This window comes from Equus quagga, chromosome 19 (assembly GCF_021613505.1).
Source record: "Equus quagga isolate Etosha38 chromosome 19, UCLA_HA_Equagga_1.0, whole genome shotgun sequence".
In the NCBI taxonomy this organism is placed as follows: domain Eukaryota; kingdom Metazoa; phylum Chordata; class Mammalia; order Perissodactyla; family Equidae; genus Equus; species Equus quagga.
Window position 1 is genome coordinate 6,423,418 of NC_060285.1, and position 20,620 is coordinate 6,444,037.

General features: G+C 58.5%; 1 protein-coding gene across 2 annotated transcripts in view; it reads right to left on the reverse strand.

Annotated features, from left to right (window-relative positions):
• MPPED1 (metallophosphoesterase domain containing 1) overlaps nt 1–20,620 on the reverse strand; it is a 65,432-nt gene that overhangs the window by 10,812 nt on the left and 34,000 nt on the right. For both annotated transcript variants that reach the window (XM_046646816.1, XM_046646817.1), the window contains exon 3: nt 15,775–16,000. In XM_046646816.1, coding sequence (XP_046502772.1) covers nt 15,775–16,000 — 226 coding nt within the window. The remainder of the gene's footprint in view (nt 1–15,774; nt 16,001–20,620) is intronic.

Consider the following 20,620-nt stretch of genomic DNA (forward strand, 5'->3'; position numbering starts at 1 on the left):
CACCACCACCACCATCACCACCATCACCACCACCATCACCAGCACCACCATCATCACCACCACTACCATCATCATCACCATCACCACCACCACCACCATCATCCCCACATCATCACCATCACTATCACCATCATCATTATGAAACCCACCCATGGACCCTGGATGCAGAATCTTCAGCCTAGGGTAGGGTTTTTCAAACTACATTTTGATGGGTTGCTACAGCACTTAAAAAGAAAAGAAAAGAAAACATCAGAGTACATCAGAGCAGGGGGCGATCGTTCAGCTGAATATATTTATATTTACTTGGACACCCACAAGCCAGTGCACTGAGTCACAACGTGAAATCCTTTTCGTACCACGGTTCCTGGTCAGGTGAGAGTCTGGCTCTAGCGGCAAGCCGAGGCAGCTACCCACCGATACGCTGAGCCCGTGGCTCTGCAGTGTCTAAAGCCCTCGGACCCGGAGCATGCCGGGAGTCTGGCTTTGGCCAAGCCAGGGCGGGGTGGCTGCGGGAAGGCTGTAGCAGCCGGGCAGCCGCTCCAACAGCCAAGCCCAGCGGTCCTCCCAGGAGCTCACAGCCCTGGAGCCGACAGGGAGAGGAGCAACGCGCTTCTGGTGCCCCCTTCCAAACACAGGATCCATTTTTCAAAAATCTAATCAAATATTTACAAGATGGAACGAGGCCTCATCAGTATGGAGAGAATGAGTGTGTTAATTTCCGTGAGCCACAGCAAGGGGTGCCCTTTTGAAAGAGACACTTAGAAATACATCAGAGACCCCACAGACCCCCAGGAGCCGACCCCCATGAGCTTCCGCCTGGCCCACCTTCGCCTCACCCAGCCTTCCTCTGGGGTGGTGTTTCCCTGTAGACACACCTGCCTGGTTCTTGGAAAGACATCACCTCCAATCCTGGGAAGCTGGGAGCTGCCCTGCCCCCAGGGACACCCAGGGACATTGCTCAAGTTGGCTGGACACTGAAGTTGGCATCAGACATCCTGGTTCTGCCCCTGGGCTGGTCACTTCACCCCTCCCAGCCTGTTTCCTCCCACATAAAAGGGGACAATGATGCCTATGTCCCCAGACCTTAGCCCATGAGGTCAGAGGAGTCCTTCTTGCTTGATGCTGTACCCCACTGCCTGACACAGAGGGGAGGGTAGGTGGGAGGGAGGGAGGGAGGAGGTCTCAGAGGATTGAACTGTACCACCGCTGTGAAATGCCTGTGAACACCCAGGAGCTCCGTCACTGGGAAAAGGTGCTATGCCAGCGTTTAGGGAAATTTGTAGGGGAGGAGGAAGATCAAATCACACATGGAAACATCCAGAGGGGACCTCCCAGGATGGCCCACTGGCTGGGCGGCCTTTCTCAAGGGTGGCCAGCAGTGGGCAGCTGGCAGACGGGGCCCAGAGCAGTGGGAGAGATGGACTCTTCAGGGTGCCCTCACTCCCCAGGGGCCTTTGACCAGCTCACAGGGCCTGGAAAACCCTCCATGCCTCCTGGACGACATCCACTCAGGTTTCTGCCGTGGGAAGAGGGGACACATGGGTGGCACCAGTCCTTCCTCAGGACAAAGTCTGCCCCAGATGCTCCCAGCATCCCAAGTTTGGTCACTTAACCCTCTCCTCGTCCAGCAAGGCCCTTTGGGCCAGAGGGGAAGTGCAAGGCTGCCCGGGGTTCCAGACAGAGGACGGAGCAGGCAGGGGTTCACAGGGCCCTTCACCCAAGCAGCGGGGGTCCAGCCCGCCTCTGCTGCCCTCAATGCCCCCACCCAGCGGGGTGCAGCCGTGGGCTGAGACCCACGAATGCGCGAGACGCGATGCTGGGGCGATGCAAGAGGCACGGTCCCCGTCTCCACCGCGACCTGGTCCCTGGACCCGGCCTCACCACCCTGAGGGCCAGGGTGCCCACCATCCGGGCCACGCCACAGGCCCCGAAGAGATCGGACGAATCAGAATTCCGACAGAGCACGGGCAGCGGCTTTATGTCCTGAATTTCTGTCTTTCTGTTCTAAAGTAACCATTGGAATAATTTTCTTACAGAATGATAGTTGCCATGACAACCAGAGCAAATTTTCCTTTTCTGAAACAGATGTCTCATTTAGTTGAAAATTAGAATGTGAACAAACCCATGGGAAAAATTAATTCAAACTTTAACAGAGCGCTGAATACAATGTAATCTCTCAGAGGTTAACCCCTTAACAGCTTTTTTGTGCGCTTATGGTAACCTTCGCATCCCGTCTAATTAAGCCCGCTTAGCCAATATAAATGACCTCCTCGTGGCCAATCATTAAACGGTTTCCCCCGAAGCGTGAATTCCGGTCCCTCCCAGCAGCCGGAGGGGGAGATCCTTGTCTGCAGCAAATGGCTGCAGTGCAGCCGGCCTGCTCTGCTTTTTCCGTCTCCCCAGGTAAGGCACACAGCCCCCGGGCGGGGGTGCACCCAGGGTCCTTCAGTTAGCCTGGGGTACGGCCACCCCATTTCCTGGGGATGCTGGGGTGTGGGGGCAGAGGAGGCCTGGGGTGCCCCTGGGTGGGGCTGGGCCCAGTGGTGCACCCAGGCCAGGGTGCGATGCCCGGGGAGTGGAGGGCGGGGGGGCCGGGTGGGCATCCTCGATAGGATGCCAAGGGGACACCCGCACGGGCCCAGCTCCAAAGGCTCTCCGTGAGCCCCCATGCCCACATGCAGCCCGGGGAGGCAGTTCATTACTGCCCCATCTTACAGATGCAGAAACTGAGGAGCAGTGACATGTTCACCAGGTGCAGGGTTACCTGGTGACCTAGGGACACAGGTGGGGCTCAAACCCTACAGCAGATTCCAGCCTGTGCTCTCTGCTCCCATCCCAGAATTAGGAAAACAGGACCAGGAATCCTGCCTCATCTTCCTCAGCAAACTGCACTTTGCCACCCACTTTCACCTCTTAGCTCAGTTAATCCTCAGGGAAAAGCTGCTGGCAGGCCCCCATTTTAGAGTAGAGGAAATGGTGACACAGAGGGGTCAAGCAGTGTGTCTGAGGACACACAAGAGGCAAGAGAGATCTGGACCAGCGTTCCTGGCTCCTGCATCCTGTGCCCAGTGGGCAGCCGATACCAGGAGGACCCTCCTAGGGTGGACAGGCCACAGGCTCCCCCTCTGCAATGGCAACTGCCTGCGTCTGAGCAGCTCTCGAATGTCCCCCGCCAGGTCCCAGCCCAGCCTCTGGCCCTGCCAGGCCCCCTCCGAGCCTGCCCGGACAGGGAGGAAGCAGCCTGGGACTCTGGCTCGTGGTGCCCCACCTCTGATCCATTCCCCCACGTGACTCCTCTACTCCAAAGCCTTCCAGGGCTCCCTGTGGCCCCAGGACAAGCCAAGACCTCATGGCCCGACTCTGCCCCAGCCCCGCTTTTGGACCGTCCTGCTCAGATTTCCCGCTGAATTCACCACCTGCTGACCACAACAATCTGCTTTCTGTTTCCTGAACGCAGCCCGGCCTTTCCCCATCTCCAAGTTCTTGCTGGTGGTGTTCCAGCCATCTGCAATGCCCTTCCTGGTCTCTCCTCAGAGTTCCTCACCCATTACTTATTAAGGCCTGGCTCAAAGGACACCTCTTCCAGGAAGCTTTCCCCTGATCACCTCCGTCCCCCAAGCACAGGTGACCCTTCTTGCCCTGTGTGCCCTTACGCTGGCTCCTTCAGGGCAGGATCAGATCAAATCGCCCCTGAATCCCTCCTGCCCAACAGTCGGCTGAGGCTAGGCAGACCTCAGGGAGGGTTTGCTCAAGGTGTGCATGAGTGAGTGAATGAATGAATCATAGAGTCAACTGACAGGTGCTCTACCCGGCAGGCAGGCAGGCAAGTGGGCAGAACTAAGCATTAACCCTCTGCTCTATGCGCCCTCCTGAGGGGAGCCCTCCCCAGGGCCCCTGGCAGTCACAAAGCCCGAAGACTCGAGCGAGAACAAGAGCAGTATGGGAACTCCCGCTCATCCTCCCATGACCTGCCCAGGTGGAATCGTGAGCCCATTTCACAGACGAGGCCTCAGAGGCGAAGCCAGATACAGGATGCTTGCACCTTCTGCTGCTCCCCAACCCTCCTCCCTGGAGGCCCTCCGTGCCTCCCCAGGCAGCCCGTTCCCTAAGGCAGGGGTCTGGGGGACTCTGAGTGCTGGGCGCTCTGCTACCTGCCCGGGCAGCTGCCCTCAGCCCGTGAAAGTGCCCAGGGGGAGAAGGGAACGGCCACTCACAGCGGGCCTGCCGTGGGCCAGCACTCTCTCCTTCCACGGGGTGACAGCTGCAGTCCAGAGGGGGGCAGTGACCCGTCCTCCCCACAGCTTCCGCCAGCTCTCAGGCCGGCCTGGCCAGGTCCATCCCCGCCCCCTCCAGGCCACACACACATCCTGACCCCGAACCTGTTTGTTCTTTCCACCCTGGCACCTCCCCTCCCCAAAAGGCCAGGCTCTCCTGGGCCACTTCCCGGGAGCCTCTGCCTTCCCTCAGACACCAAGACTGAGAGCGTCTCAGGTGAGAATGGCACCTGTCCCTGCCCCAAGTGCCTCCTGGGACATTCCAGCATCCCAGTGAGGCTGTGCCCCAGTTCTGCAGCAGGGGAAACTGAGGTTCAGAGGTCAGTGATGTGCCTGGGTTCCCCAAGCGAGTTCATGCTGACCCCTCACCCCACGGGCAGTCCCTGTTCCTGACTCCTAGGACGTCCCACAGTCTGAGCCTCCACCACCCCCTGCCTGGCTCTGATGGAGAGAGGTGTGCTCGCTCTCTCTGCATCTCCCGGGCTCAGGGGCCGACGGAGAGGCTGAGGGAGACTCTGCCGGAGCAGGGGTGCCAGCACGGGGGCAGGGCCACGAGGAGCCGGCCACACAGCCCCAAGGACTGTCAATCACACACCTGGCCCAGCACACACCACTTACGGCAAGTCAGCAGCAAGATAAGTGGTGGCGAAGCGTGGGGTCCTTTGTCATTCCTAATTAATTTCACCCCACCCTTCCGATGTGCAGAATCATTCTTTTGTTTCATGGGGTCTCTGCAGTGAGGGGAAGGCAGCGGATCCGTTTCAAACATTAGTCACATGTAGAAGAGTGCGCACATGTGAGAGGAGGGCCCTTCCACAAAGAAAACAGCAACATGAAATCAAGGAAGACAAGGAAAGAGGGAAGAGAAATCCCGTGGCGGGGGGGGGGGGGCGCTGTGAGAGAGTGTCTGTGTTCCCGAGACTGTGTATGAAGGAAGATTGAATGTGTGTGTGACAGAGACAGGGGAGTGTGTGTGCGCCTGTGTGTTGTGTTGTTTGGTGTGTGCACCTATGTGGGTATAGTTGTGTGTCCATGTGGGCATGTGCATGTGTGTATGTGTGCTGTACAAGTGTGAGTGTGCATGCATAGGTGCATGTGTGAGTGTGTACCTGCGAGCCGATGTGTGTGTGTCCCAGTACACATGTGCAGCTGTGTGTGTGATGCGTGCGTGTGTGCAGAGGCAGCACAGTGTGGGGCCCGAGACTGAGGAATTTCTTCCCTATGTCAAAATTCGTGGCTTGCCTGTTGCGTGTGGGGCTGACAACTGTAGGGACCCGGTGGGGGAAGGAGAAGGAACATGAGTGGCATCAGGACCAGTGGTGGACACTGCGGGTCCCTCAGGGACCCTCCTAACGTGGCGCATGCTAGCTGGCTCCCAAGCCCCGCGTGTCACCGTCACAGTACCGAGGGGGCACAGACTCCTGGGCGGGGTTCGTGGCCGGCCTGACAGGCCTGCTTCCCCGCCTCCCCTGAACAGACACAGGCCGTTCCAGACTGATTGGGGCTCCAGATAGAGGAAGGGAGGGAACACCACCAGGGTCCCCGGGATGCCCCGACCAATGGCTCCGTGCCCCCCTCATCGCACCCCTGCACAACCTTGGGGCAGGGGGAGGATACAAGCCGGCTTCTACAGAGGCAGGACCCAGAGCTCAAGGAGAGCACGTCACTGATGTGGCCAGGAATCTAGGACACGGAGGGCCGGCCCCATCTGCGTTCTGCAGCCCAACATGGGCCACCAGGCGGACGGTGCCAGGGCCAGGCCGGGAAGCAGCAGCCAAGGAGGGCGGCCAGTCCTGGAGCTGCCGACCAAGTCCAGCCACCAGGCGGAAAGCTGGCTCTGCCTCTGCCCTGGGCTGAGATCTTGGGCCAGCCGCTGGACCTACCCACGCCTCACCTTACCCCTCTGTAAAATGAGGGTGAAAATAGTCCTGTCTCGCCATGTTGCCAGGCAGATGAAATGCGACAATTCTGTGGCAGCTCACAAGAAGTTGGCTGCGTGTGAAGTCACAGGGGTCTCAGGTATTGAAGGGGAGCGAGGGACCGTCTTTGCCTCTCTTGCCTGAACAAGCCACAGCCTCAGGCTAAAACCACCTAGAAATGCGAGATAAAATGTAATAAACCCAGCTTTAGATGGGCAGGGACTGCCAGCCTCCAGGGACCCACCAGGGAATGTGGGTCTTCATGGCCACGGGCAGAGAGAGGAGACTCGGGTGGTTAAAGGGAGGGACGTGGCCCTGCAACCTGCCCTCTGACAGCTGGGCCCCCAGAGGGCTTCGGGGAAAGAGTGGAGCAGAGAAGACTGCCCACTGACCACAGGGGGGCAGGACACCTCCCCGGAGAGGAGGACGCCCTGGACCTCTGCCCAGGGGTTGTCCTCAGGCAGGCGGGCCCACAGGCCCAGGAAGCCCTGAGCCAAGAAATGGACGTGAAGGGTCCCTGGCTGTGCACACACAGACCGAGACAGACACAGCCCTCTCAGAGCGGTACCCCTAAACGGGGCTACACCCCCAAAATGGGCTGTCCAGGACTCCCCCAGATAGACCCTCGCTGAACAGGAGCATGCAGTCCGAAATTACAATCCCCCCAAACACCTCAGAGAATTACTGGGGAGAAACTAAGAAACAGTTTTTAAAGGATTAAAAAGATTTTCTTAAGAGAAAGAGCAAAGGATTCTGGGTCAGATGCTTCCAGCTGAGTTCCAGACCCACCCATCCTCATGCAAAGCCAGGAAGAAGGATCGAGGGCCCAGGGGCACAGCAGAGGGGGTGACAGTCCAACTGGGTTTACTGAGCCTCCTGGAGGCCAGGGTGGGACACGGCCATGGGGCAGGGTCCTCAGGGCAGAGCCGGCCTCACCGTGGTCACCCAGCAGCATGTGGCTGTGGCCGGGGCCAGCCAGGCAGCAGGGGCCATCTCCAGTCTCGGGCCCGGCCAGGATCCCGTGGCACGGGGCACTCTCTTCCCAGGACCTTGACCACATTCTGGTGAGAGGCATTCAAGAGGCCAGGGGAAAGCCAGGGGTTCGTGACTTCATCCTCTCTCCCTCTTTCTCTGAGAGATATATTTTATCAAGCTGAAAAAGAGGCATCTTAGCACCTCTCTGTCTGCAGTTCTGGAAGGGGCCTCCGTCCTTCCTCCCAGGCCCAGCTCGGCTCTGAACTACGGTAGGACTTTAAGCAAGTGGCTTCTTGGGGCCCAGCCTCCCAGCTCTACAGTGGGGACGAGGCTCCAGGCCTCGTGATGGTGAGAAAGATTGGAGCAGTAAAGTGCGATGAAGACAGCTACTGCGACTCCTGTCGCATCAACCAGCAGACCCTGGGCTCCCGCAGGGCACAGATTTAGAAGTCCCAGGCTGCTCAGTTCCCACCCTGACCCCTTGCAACGGCCTGCTGTGTGCACACAGGGAAGGGATGACAAGGACATCCAGACTCATGCATGAACCCACCTCCAGCCTCGTCCAGGGGCCACCCAGCCCCTGCCCCCACGCCCCCTCGGGCAGCGGCCGGGCAGCCACTGGCTGCACGTAACAACCTTGGCCCTCCCCCCTGGGCAATCGGGGACAGCACACTGTGGGGGTTTGGGGGGGGGGGGCCATGAGTGGGACCACCGTGCGTTGAATGTCTGCTGTGTGCCAAGCAATTTACTCCTTGAATCCAAAGAACAGCCTTACAAGGGGACCCTCCGTACTGTCATTTCACAGAAAGCCCAGATTCTGACCCAAGATCACACAGCTGGGACCTGCCCGCCAGGACGCATGTTCAGGTCTGGCCTTGCACAGTCCTGGCGTTTGAAAAGAGCTGGTCCCCGAGGCCCCTGGCTCCCTGAGAGAGGTGCAGGGCACCCCTGCCACCCCTGCCTCCCCCGCCCAGCCCCAAGGCCCCGCTGCGGCTGGAGGCAGCCAGGCCTGAGAATGAGGACGGCGCTGAGACGCCCAGCACTACCGGCGGCAGCCGCTTCTCAGAGTTGGTTGTCTCAGCAGGTTTGGTCCCCCCTTCCAGAATACCAGAAGTAATCAGACAGATGGACGAGCTGCACGCCAATTTCACTCCCTCCCTCGCTCCTTTTTTTTTTTTTTCTTAAATCAAGGCCGTTTTCAGTTAAATGAGAACAAAAAATGCATCCAAAACCCATAAATGAATACGGTATGTATACGGAATCTTTTTTTTAACACTTGGGATTTTGGAACAGCTGAGTTCTTCCTCTTCTTCCGCGGCTGTTCCCGCCCCCTTCCTCTAAGCTGCTCTCAATGACGAGTCCGCACCTGAGGGGACAGAAATGGCTTCCCTGAGCCCTGGAAAGTCTCGGCGCCCTGGGAGGATGGCCACACGAGCACACGGCCTTTGTGAGACTTTCGTCCCTTCCTTGATGGATGGACTGGGGGATGAAGTGATAGAGGAGGGAACAGCATCCAGGGATGGCGGAAGAGGGTCTGGCCTCCAGCCTGGAGTGATGGGCAGCGGGGTGAGCCAGGAGGTGGCATGGTCAGGCCCTGCTTTAGAGAGACCAGCATGAGAAGGAGGAAGGAGCCAGCCGGCAAGGGGGCTGGGGACAGGCCTGGGAGGAGGCCACAGAAAGACAGACACAGGGAGACCAGGCCAGGCCTGAATTTTAACTGAGTCCCCACTGGCTGGCATCTGTCCATCTCTTCATTCATCCATTCATTCATTCAACAGTCATTTATTATGATGGGCCAGACACCGTACTAGGCACAGGAGTGAGGTCCACAAAAAAGAGAGATTCAGGTCTCTGCTCTCAAGGAGCCTCAAATGTTCTATCGGGAAAAAGAGCCACGAAAGAAATCAATTGCCAGAGTAATGAAGGCAGTGTGGTCCTGGCGCTAAGTGGACTGAAGGAGCAGGAGAGAGGCCAGTGCCAGACCCCGTATGCAGGGCAAAGGGGGCAGTGCAGAGCAGCCAGGAAGGACAGACTTTCTATACTTGGTGCCAGGCCAAGTGGGGGTCCACATGGAAATACCCCAAACGGGATCCCTACCTCACACCATCAACACAGTCACTGCCAGTGGATCCAAAACCTAAACATAACAGGCAAAACAGCAAAGCTCCCGGAAGATAATATGGAAACCTCATCACAATGCCAGGGAGGGAAGATTCCTTAAATAGGACCCAAGAAGCACTTACCACAAAGAAAAACACGACTACCTTTGACCACACCAAAATTAAGAACTCCGGTCATCCGAAGGCATCGCCCAGAGAGGGAAAAAGCAGGTGGCAGAGGAGGAAACGCCACGTGTCTCATTACCACTGACCAAGCCTCGGATCCAGAACAGGTGCAGAATCTCCACGAACCAACAAGAAAGACAGACAACCCGACTATTTTTTTAAATGGGCAAAAAGCCTTGAGCACTTTGCAAAAGACAAAATCCAAGTGGCCAATACAAGATTCTCAAGCTCACCAGTCATCCAGGGAAGCAGACACAAACCAGGCAGGAACACCAGCACAGCCCACCGGAGTGGATACAGTTCAAAAGTCCGACAATCCCAAGTGTTGACAAGGGGGTCAGGCAAGATACCGCGGGTGGGGAAAAATGGGCATAACCACTTTGAAAAACAGTTTAGCACTTCTACTAAAGAATCATATAATCTAGACCCTGCCCACTCCATCCTGTGCGTGTGAGTGTGCACATCCAGGAGTACACACTATGTGCACCAGGAGGCACGCAGGAGAATGTACACAGCACTGTCATTTACAACAGCCCCAAAGTAAGGGTGGCGAGATTTGGGTAATGGATGAGTAAACTGGGGTGTTTATTAATTCGTACAATGAAATCCAACATGGCAAAGAGAAGAGAACCAATTACAACTGCACGTGACGACATGGAAGAATCTTCAGAATATAACATGGGGTGCAGATAGCAGACACGACACAACATACCATCTGAGTCTGTTGTTATGAAGTTCGAAAACAGGCAGAACCAAACTCTGTGTGTTGGGTTGGCCAGATGGAAGCCAGCATGCCCCGTGAAATGTGAACGTCAGATAAACGACAAAGAATTGTTCTAGTATAAGTACATCCCAAATAGAGCATGGGACATACTCATCTTAAAAAGTCTCTCTCTGCCTCACCCTATCCTGCAGGATGGGGCTGGTAACGGTGCCCTGTCGCAGCGGGGCGGCTGCAGGGGCCGAATGAGAACACGCACCCAAGCATGGGGCGCGGCCTGGGCAGAGGCGTGCCAAGCACAGGGTGTCAGTAGTGACGGGCCCCCAACAGCATCACCCTGAGCTCCTGGAGGGCAGAGCCAGGCCTGACCCATCTCTGGGTCTCTAGGCCCCTGCAGGGGGCCAGACACAGGATGGACCATTCAAACCAGTGAGAAGCATTCGAAGCTGGCCCTCCAGTCTCCCGAGCAGAGCATCTCTTTGTGGTAACACTTGAAGAAAAGCCGAGGGCTCTAACCACGAGTTGCTTTCTGCTTCTTCCCCCTGGCTCGCTTCAGGGAGTCCGCAGCATCAAGGCCCGCCTGGTTGCACAGCTGCCCTCTCACGTCGAGCACCAGCACATCCCCCGAGAGCGTGCGCCTGCATCCCTCTGCTCCCGGGCATCATCAGCTGCAGGCAGAGGAACGGTGGCCCTCAGGGCCAGGAGGACACTGGGCCCAAACACAGTGGTTCTCTGCTTGCACGCCCCTCGTGATGGGCAGCTCACCTCCCAGGAAGGCCACGTGCTTCTCCTCTGAACTCTTGCACTGAAGAGAACCTGCCTCTTGTCACTGCCTTCTGTGTCCCTGCTCAGCCTCCTAGGGCCACACAGACCAGGTCAGTCCATGGGTCTGTCCAGGGTCAACCCTGCCCACTCACCTCAGATGCCATTGATATTAGGTCCCTCAGGGCTGGTGGTTCATTCGACCCCTGATCCCTGCCTGCTGGTGTAATTCTGCTCCTACAGCCAGAGAGAATGTCTCCGTAACCTGCTCCGGTGTGAGTCAGCATGTAAGGGCAGGGGGACCCCAACCTCTGAACGTAACAATAGCCACAATCAGCTTTGCCGTCCGTACCCTCCTCACAAGCTGCCACACACCCAGAGGCCGAGCAGGCCCAGCCTGAGCCTCGACAGACGGAGGGGTGCACAGCCCCACACACCAGGCAGGAATGGCGGTAGGCCTGAGGTGCGTTGGCCACGAACACCTTCCCAGGGGCTGGTGAATGCCGCCTCCCCATGTGTCGCAGAGAGGACTCCAGCAGGATGGTGACCCCCTGTGCAGATGAGAGACGGAGGCTCAGAGAGACATGACCCACCAAGGTCAGACGTGGAGTGAGAGGCAAAGCAGTGGGACGTCCCTCGTGTGTCTGGGCCCGCGGTGCAAGCACTTGACAGAGAGCCAGCCCTGCACCTATGAGCACGTGTCCCTCCCAGGCCTCAGGTGTGACACACCAGGTCCCCAAGGGTTGATGACACAGGGCTATGGCAGAGGGAGCTGCAACTCACTGAGAGATGGGAGCCCAGGGTGACGGCCACTGCTACAGTCACCACCAGCACGGCCTGGCCTCTGGCCTCTGCTCTCCCACTGAGACCCATCCAGGCCCTGCAGGCCACACTCAGCCCCCAGAATGCCCACGCTCCCTGAAGCTTCTTGGCCTTTGCCCAGGCTGTTCCCTCTGCCTTCACACCCTTCCTGGCCCCCCACAGCTGTTTGTTTCTCCTCAGCCTCCGCGCTCCCATGGAAGCCATCCCTGACCCCAGATCCCAGGGCTTCTCCACGGCTCTTCGTGAACCAAGGAAATGGTGGTTGACAACTGTCTCCACGAGGATGTAAGCTCCGGGGCGGCAGGAGCTGTGTCTGTCTGGCTCCCAGCACGTCCCCAGCGTCTAGATCCGGGCCTGGCCCTCAACAAACGCCTGATGAATAATTAACCAAGCCACAGGCAGCCCAGGACTCAGTGTACCCACCTGGCCAATGAGGCCTGTGCTCCCATACGGCTATTGGGAGGACGGAGGAACACACATAGAGGCATTGGCCGCACCTGGCGCACAGTAGGTGTTCATAAAAGGACACTCGACAGTCTCCGTCCCGGAGCAGAGCAGGGGTCTGGAGAGCCACTCCCTGTGCAGCCCTGGGCAAGGCCCTGGACCCTCACCTGGGCCTCGCCTTGCCCTTCTGTGGAACTGAAACGGACTTGCAGGCCCTGCCCTGCCACGGGGGCTACTGCCGTACCCCCCGAACAGGGCTGCCCCCTCCTGACCTCCACCCAGGAGCTCCCAGTAATGATACCCACAACCAACCCCCAGAGCCTCGGTCTGGGCCGGGCCTTCGTCTAGACAGGCCCACCCAGACCTTGAAACCCCCCTGCAGGGCAAAGAGTATCACTTCCCCACTATAAAGAGGGACCAGAGAGGCTAAGGGACTTGCCCAAAGTCACAAAGCTCAGGAGTGGTGGCGTCCTGATTTGAGCAGCCCTTCCCTCACCACCCGACCTCCCAGCCACTGCTGTGCTGCGACTTCCAAGGGCGTGGCGGCAGGGACGCAGTTCCCAGCAGGGAGCGCAGCAGGCACTCAGGGTGAACTCCACGGCGCCCTGGAAGTAGATGCAAGCAGCCGGCTCACATGGTGGGAAAGGTAGTGAAACGGGCCAGGACACAAGCCCAGGTCTTGCCTCCTGCCCCCTGCTCCCACCGCAGAGGGGCCTAGGAGGACCCCGGGGGCTGCTGGACGCCAGCTCACAGGCTGCGCTGTGGAGTACAGGCGAGGTGTCACCAGCCATCGGCATTAAAGGCCATTCAAGAGCATCAGGCCCAAGAGAGTCTGGGGGGTCACTGCAAAACAGGGGCTCAGAAATGTGGGCCCTCCCCGCCTCGTGTGCCTAAGGAACCCCGCGCCTCCTCTGACCCAGTTCAAATCCCCCTCCAACAGGGGGCCCTCCTGGATCTCACCCTTCTCTGTCCTGCGGCCCCTCCACTCCCGCAGCCCAGTGCTGGGCCCGGCATGGCACGGGCTGCGGCTGAGCACACACTGGGACAACGGCTAAGGGGGAGGGGAGGCACTCCTCGCACTCCGGCCCCAGGCAGCCCAGAACTAAGGGTCCACAACTGTCCATGCTGAAGCCACAGAAGCCAAAAGCAGGGACCACTGGCGGCTGGAGTGCGGAGTGGCTGGACGACAGCAAGGCCGACCGCCGGCCTCACTCGGGCCTCAGCAGCCCCAGCACTCGGCCTCCAGCCAGCAGAGGGGACCACAGGGACCACGAGCTGGAGGGCTGGCTGTCAAAGGGGTTCTTCAGGTCCAGCTGAGGGGGGGCACAGGGCTGCTCCATGGGGAATGAGGGGGAGACATTGAGAGACGCCTGCCAGCCCCCAGCCCCCGCTGTCCCTCCTCCTACATCCTGGGCTCTGAGCAAGGCTGTGTTGGAAGGATGGGCTTGCAGCAAATAACAAGAAAGATGTCTCATTCACGGAGGACCCACGCGTACAAGCTCTGGTCGGGCTGAACCCGCCCGAGACCCTCAAACCACCCTCTGGAGGAGAAGCACTGTCGCTCCCATTTTGCAGAGGAGGAAACTGAAGCACAGAGAGGTTAAGTGACTCGCTCAGGGTCACACAGTCCATAAGAGTTGAGGCCAAGACTAGAGCTGAGGCAGCTTGGTTCCAAAGCCATGCTGTTCACCAAGGGTTGTGCACGGATGTGGCTGGGTTGCGCAGGGAGGTGTTGAAAACCGCTGGGCACAGAGATCCAGTCCAGGGCCCCCGGTCTGGTACCTGACCCTCCTGGAGTTCTACCCCATCCCTGCTGTTTCCCACCACACTTTACGCTCCGGCCCCTCCACCAGGCCGGCTCCTCTCCAGGCCTTCGCGCGCGCTGGCTCCTCCTCCTGAAGGCCCTCCTGCTTTGCTGTCCTAACAGGCCGGGGCTCTGCTCGCCTGCCAGGCCGCCTCCTCCACCGCCTCCCCTCCTGTCCTTGGCCCCGAGCTCATCACCTCCTTGAGTGCCCCACCGGTCCTCCTCTGGGACTCACAGGCTGCAGGGGGGGCTTGTGGAGACCCTGTACGTGGTGAGGACTCGGGAGACGACAGTGGGCACCTCCTGAGGCTCAGGGAAGGCGGGGTGGCCCGGCACCTCCTCTGCTTCGTGAGGCCTTGGCAGGAGGGACCAGGTCCTTAATCCGCCCACAGCCTCTAGCCACCAGGGGTCACCATGTGGCATCACCAGGGCTTTCCCAGACACAGGGTCAGCAGCAGCCCTCCCCACAGTCCCTGGGCCCTAAGGCCCCATGCACCCCAGATCTCCCTCAGCCCCCCTTGTGGACGGCTATGGCTGACGGGGCTGCTTCATGCTATTACCCCTCCACGCCTGTGACGCTCATTTCTTCCCTCAGGCTCAGATCCCCTCCTCCAGGGAGCCCTCCAGGATCAAGCCACACTTTCAAGCACATGTGGTCTCTCCCTCCTGTACCATACACAGAGGCCACCCTGCCAGCACTGGGTACCCTGTGACTGTGGCCAGCTGGGCCTCTAAGGGCCAAGTGGTCTGTCTACCTATAGGATAGGCACAATAAATCAGTCCTCACAGGACTGAGTAAGGATCAGAGACAACGCTGGTGGAGCCTTTAGCCCAGGGCCCAGCTTACTGTAATTGCTCTGGAATAACTTTGACCACAGTCATAATCACCATCATCTTAATCATCACTATCATCACCATCATCACCATCAGCATCATCACCATCATCATCACCGTCACCACTATCATCACCATCGGCATCCCCACCATCATCACCTTCACTATCACCACCATCATCACCATCATCATCACCAGCATCATCTTAATCATCACTATCACCATCATCATCATCATCACCATCATCACCATCATCATCATCATCACTGGGGCTCCTGCGGACACAGCGACCACCACACAGAACGGTCATGACCCATTCTCACCTTGATCCCCACCCAGCCAGGTGAGCTCAAGGACGAGGCCTGATCTCTCTGTGTCCCCAACAGGAATAAAGGCTCGACACATAACTGTTATTTAAACAACTATTGTTCCCAGTACAGTAACCCAGGCTTTGGCCTCCCATGACAATTCTGACTGCCTTTCCTCCGTCGGCTGATCCGTCATCGCCCCTCACCCATGCACCTTTTGTGTGTCAGGACAGGCAATAGGGAGGTTCCCAGCACTACAGAATGACAGTTGACAGCAGGGGTTCTGGAATCATGCTGCCCAGGTTGAATCCCAGCTCTGCCCCTTCCTAGCTGTGTGACTTTCGGCAAGGTCCTCACCCTCTCTGTGCCTCATTTTCCTCACCTGGAAAAGGGGGACAAGAATAGTACCTGTCTGCACGTGGCACAGAGGACACAGCTCATATAACTATCTGTCAGTTAGATAAGGAGAAACCAAGGCTCAGAGAGTGGCAGCGACCAGCCTAGGTCACACAGTGGGTGAGGGGAGAGCGGAGATTCGGGCCTGGTCCAGGGCTCCCTGCTGCTCCTCCGGCCCCACCTCCTGGCGCCCCGCCCCTCTCCCCGGTCCGCCGCCGGGGGGCACTCACCACGGGGAGCCGTAGACGCGGAAGCCGCGCACGGTGACCTCCGAGTCCTGCAGGTAGATGCAGTTGGTCAGCAGGGACTGCACGTTCTCGTAGTTCTCGGGCTTCAGCTTCGACACGGACGGGAAGTAGTAGAAATCCTGCTTGATGAGGTCGGCCATGAACTCCTGGTCGAAGGTCAGCTCGTGGTTGCCGGCGATCACGATCTTGTACTCGTAGGGCAGGCTGCCTGCGGGGCGGACAGACGGACACGGGCACCGGGCCGCCTCCCCGCGCGCGGAGCCGCCCAGCCGGGGCCTCGGAGCAGAGGCGGCGCAGCCCGGAGCCCGGTGCGCGGGCGGACGGGTCCAGCCTCTGAGATGCGGGGCGCCTGGCCTCGTCCTGGGGACTTCCCTGCTCCGTTTCGTCGGTCTGGGCCAGTTTTCCTCCAGAAGGAGACCCTGCCCGGGAGCCCCTAGCCCCACTGCCCCAGGTCCCCACCACCTGGGGGTCTGGCTCGTTACGTTAGCCTCCACCTGCCACCCGGAATCATGAGTCCTTTGCAGAGCCCAGGCCAAAGCTTTGCAGACCCTGTGCTCGGGGAAAAATTGCAGTGCCCCCTCCCCCCTCCACTGCCATGGAATTCAAAGTCAAAACAAAGTCTATGTGGGATCAAACAGAACCGTCTATGCAGACCACACACTGGATTAACACCAGTGCCATTCCAGCTTTCCTCTGTGCGGTTCCTGCACAGGCTCCTCCTCCCCTTCTTTCTCTGGGGCCCTACCTTGCAGACGCCCCGAGCATGTGTGTGCCACTGCCCCGGTGACCTGGCCGCGGGCTGGGTTCCAGAACAGCCACCCAAGGCACCACAGCCCCTCAGCCTCTGTCAACTGCCACCTGCCCTGCCTGACCCCAGGCTCAGCCCCCTGACTCCCCACCTCCCACCAGCCTGAGCTGCCGGGCTCCCCCTGCCTGGAGAAAGAGCCGTGATGGTACCTGTCAGCCCTGATTTGGATAAAAAATGAAATCTTGAAGGTGAACCTGGAGGCCCAAGACTTTCCCCCGACCCCTCCAGGTGGGGAGGGCCCTGGGGGGCAGGAAGCACCAAGGGGCGTGTGAGGGCGCCAGCCCAGCACGGGGCCTCAGGGGGACGGGGTGTCAGGCAGGAGAATGGTGACATTCCACAGCCATTTCACAGAGAAGCAACCACGGCCCCTGAACGGAACTTCCAAATGACTCACTCTGGTTTTTGAAGGAGCCGGTACTAGAGAGACTAAACTCCATCCTGGGTGTTTCAGCAAGAAGGTCACTTCTGTGCTGAATTCTGCAGCATAGACGACTAGTCAGCATGACCCCAGAAGGTCCCTAGACTTGCACACATGAGCCCTACGCGCCAGATGCTCAGCTAGCGCTCATCACCTCCATCCTGCAGACGTGGAAACAGGCTCAGGAAGCAGGGGTGTGACGTGCCGGGGGACGCCTGGCCTCGAGGTGGCAGAGCTGGATTCTGAGCCAGTCCTGTGTGACCCGGAACTTTCCACCTGCTCAGGGAGAGCCCGGAAAGTGCCCTGGACTAGGCTAGGATGCAGAGCCCCGTCCTGATGCACCGAGGGTCTCGGCCAGGCTTCCGGCTCTGGCCCCCCATCCTGGGGCCCCGGGAGGATGTGAACAGAAATCCTCCTGGGTCCTCGACCTCCCGGCTCCTGGGCGGGGAAGAGAGAGGCTGCCTGAGACAGCAGAGAGCCACACGGCACAGGGCATCTTCTCCGTTCCTGGGTGACCACAACCCCCACGAGACCCCACATGGGACAAAGTGCCAGCTGACCCCGGCTCCATCACCTCTCCTCTGAGCAAGTCTCTCAACCCCTCTGAGCCTCAGTTTCCCCAGTGATCAAGGGGGGCGTTCCTGGGGACAGCCCCTTCCTGGGGATGAAAGACCTTCTCTGGCCCCCAGGTCCACCGGGCCCCATCCGTGACTGGCTCCCCAGGGTGACGTAACAGTCCAGGAACACAGAGCCATCCCCCCCTTGACCAGGAGCCAAAACTCTCTCCTCTGCGTGCAAGCGCTCCATCAGGAGCCCAGTTCCAGGAACGCCTCTGCCTCAGAATCTGCGGACCGTCTGCCTAACTGGGGACTGATGCCCACGATCTCGGATCTGATGCGACAGACGTGCCGTCAGCCCCGGCTCCCCATGAGTGTTCTAGGACAAAGCGTGTTTCCCGGCCCTATAGAAGCTCCAGGAAGGGGCGGGCGAGTTCCATGGGCGCGCCATATAATCAAGTTCTGTGTACCGTAACCGCAAGTACAATTGTATTCTGATGGCAGTGAAACAGAAGAGTCCAGAACCCAGTTAGAAACGTTCTTCCCCCACTGCCCCCCACAGTTGGGACCCGCACATTCTGTCTGGTCGCGTCTCCAGGGCTGCGGCAAAGGGCTGTTGCAGGACCCCCTGATCCCCAGCCTGGCCGTAGAGGACGGGGGAGCCCGGCAGCAAGGGGGAAGTTTTCTGCAAAACAGGCAGAAAATCATAATCTGCTCATCGCTGCCTCACCAGCCACCCAGACTACTTTACAGGTTTGAGAAAACGCTGTTGTCTCTTCCCTGGTGTTTATCAACTCTGGGAGGCAGGGGACCATGACAGGCATGGGCTCTGGGCGCTGACAGCCTGGGTCCCACACCTGGCTCTGCTGCTAACCAGCTGTGTGACAACCTCCTTGTGCCTTGGTTTCCTCACCTGCAAAATGGGAAGAATATCACCTGCTTCGCAAGACTGTCCTGGGGTTACCAGCGATAACGAACAGAAATGCACAAAGACGTCTGATTTTCAAAAGATGTCAGCTTCCCTGGCCAGAGTTGCAAACTAGAAGCCAGCAGGCAGGACCTGCCCACAGACATATTTTGTTTGGCATAACTTTTTTGTGGTTTTTTTTTTTTAATTTGAATTTGTTGCCAACATGAAAAATTTGAGAAATTTGCCATAAAATGTCATTCTTTCCTGTTTTCTAAAAATAAAGCAATCAATTTTAAAACCCCGCAATCCTGGCCCAGTCAAGAAGTGCTGCATACCTGCACCTCTCTTAGGATGAAGACGTCCGTTCAACCCAGTCCCCACCTGTCCCCATGACTCACCCACAGCCCACTTCACTCATTCTAAGGTACCGCTCACTCTCGGCAGGCGTTTGGGTTTGGCGCCTGTGCCACAGTTTTGGGAGACATGAAGGGAACAGAACTGTCCCCTGCCCCTCAGTGCTGCCCATCAGGCGGGGAGCATCACCTCTCCAAGTCCCTCCCGCCTCCCCACCTCGCCCACCCACCTATTTTTCATCACAGCCCACCCAGCTGGGCCTGACCCGGGGTGCTGAGCAGTCTGCTTGCTCCCCTGCAGCAGCAGGGGCTAGACATCTGGGCTTCACCCACCTCCAGCCCCAGCAGGTCCCAGCAGACGTCTGGCAAATGAAGCCCCCGGCAGCACTACACAGTGACACAGTGACACAGTGACACGGTGCAGAGCAGCCTCCTATGGCAACGCTCAGGCCACCGGGAGGGAGGGGAGAGGTCTGCCTGGGCCTGCATGGCTGAGGGAGGGTCGTGGAGGACAGAGAGCGAAGACGGCCTTTCCTGGACCCCCTCAGCAGGCCAGCCACTGGATCCCCACGGAACCCTCCGAGGTAGGCTGTGTTATCTCCGCCCTATAGCTGAGCAAAATGAGGCTCCGGGGTCAGCACACCGCCAGGTCCCACAGCAGGAGAGCGGGTAGGCAACGCTGGACATTGGTCCAGCTGATGCCACGCCTCTTGACCAGCAGCTCAGACTCCTTCAAGTCCACCGGACCAGAGCCAGCTCGGATCCCTCACGGCGCCCCTGGCCACACCGCAGGGGGGTGGGAGGGGCAGCCACTGCCGACTGCCTTCAAGCTCTGACTCTCCACGTTTCCACTCCACGTCACCCATCCATCCCACGCCGAGCGCCATCCCGGCTTGGGGAGCCGGAGCGGCACTGATGTGTTTATGTCATGTCTCTGACTGGGGGTGTTACTTAAGCAAATTAGCAAATTACTCCAACTGCATAGTTTCATTTATCTCCACAGCTCCCGACTACCAGGGACTGAAGAGCGAGCAGGAAGCTGTCAGCTCTCCCTGCTCCTCCCAGGTGGATCAGAGGATAACTGAGGCTTCTTCACCCCCAGGGAGGGGTGGAGGGGGGACAAGGACCAGCTCCTGTACGTAAAGCCAGGTGGGGGCAGGAGTCACAACATACTGGCATGAGACTCTCAAATATTGTCTGGTATCTCCATGTAGGGTGGCTGCCACATGGCTTAGAAGCAGGGGGCTCGAAACTGTCCAGCACCGTGCCTTTCTGAGCCGGAGGTCCAGCCACAAGCACGTCTGTCTGGATGGCGACTTGGACTTGGCAACTCGCCAGCTGTGTATAACCTTCACAGACACCTAAGGATTACTATCCCCATCTTATATCTAGGAAAACTGAGGCTCAGAGAGGCTGCCTAAGGTTGCACAAATCAATAATAAAGTGCTCAACAACTGTAGGGGGCCACGGATGTTTGATAGTCTTTGTGGTTTGGCCTCATCAAACTCATCCTGAACTGACACTCCAAACCATCTTGCTACACTGCCTCTCGGTGGGTGGGTAGATGGACAGATGGATGGATGGATGGACAGAGATGAATGGACATAGACAGATGGATGGATGGACAGATGGATGGTCAGATGGATGGATGGACAGAGATGGATGGATGGATGGACAGGGATGGATGGATGGATGGATGGAGAGATGGACAGATGGGCAGAGATGGATGGATAGATGGATGGATGGAGAGAGATGGATGGATGGACATGGATGGATGTATGG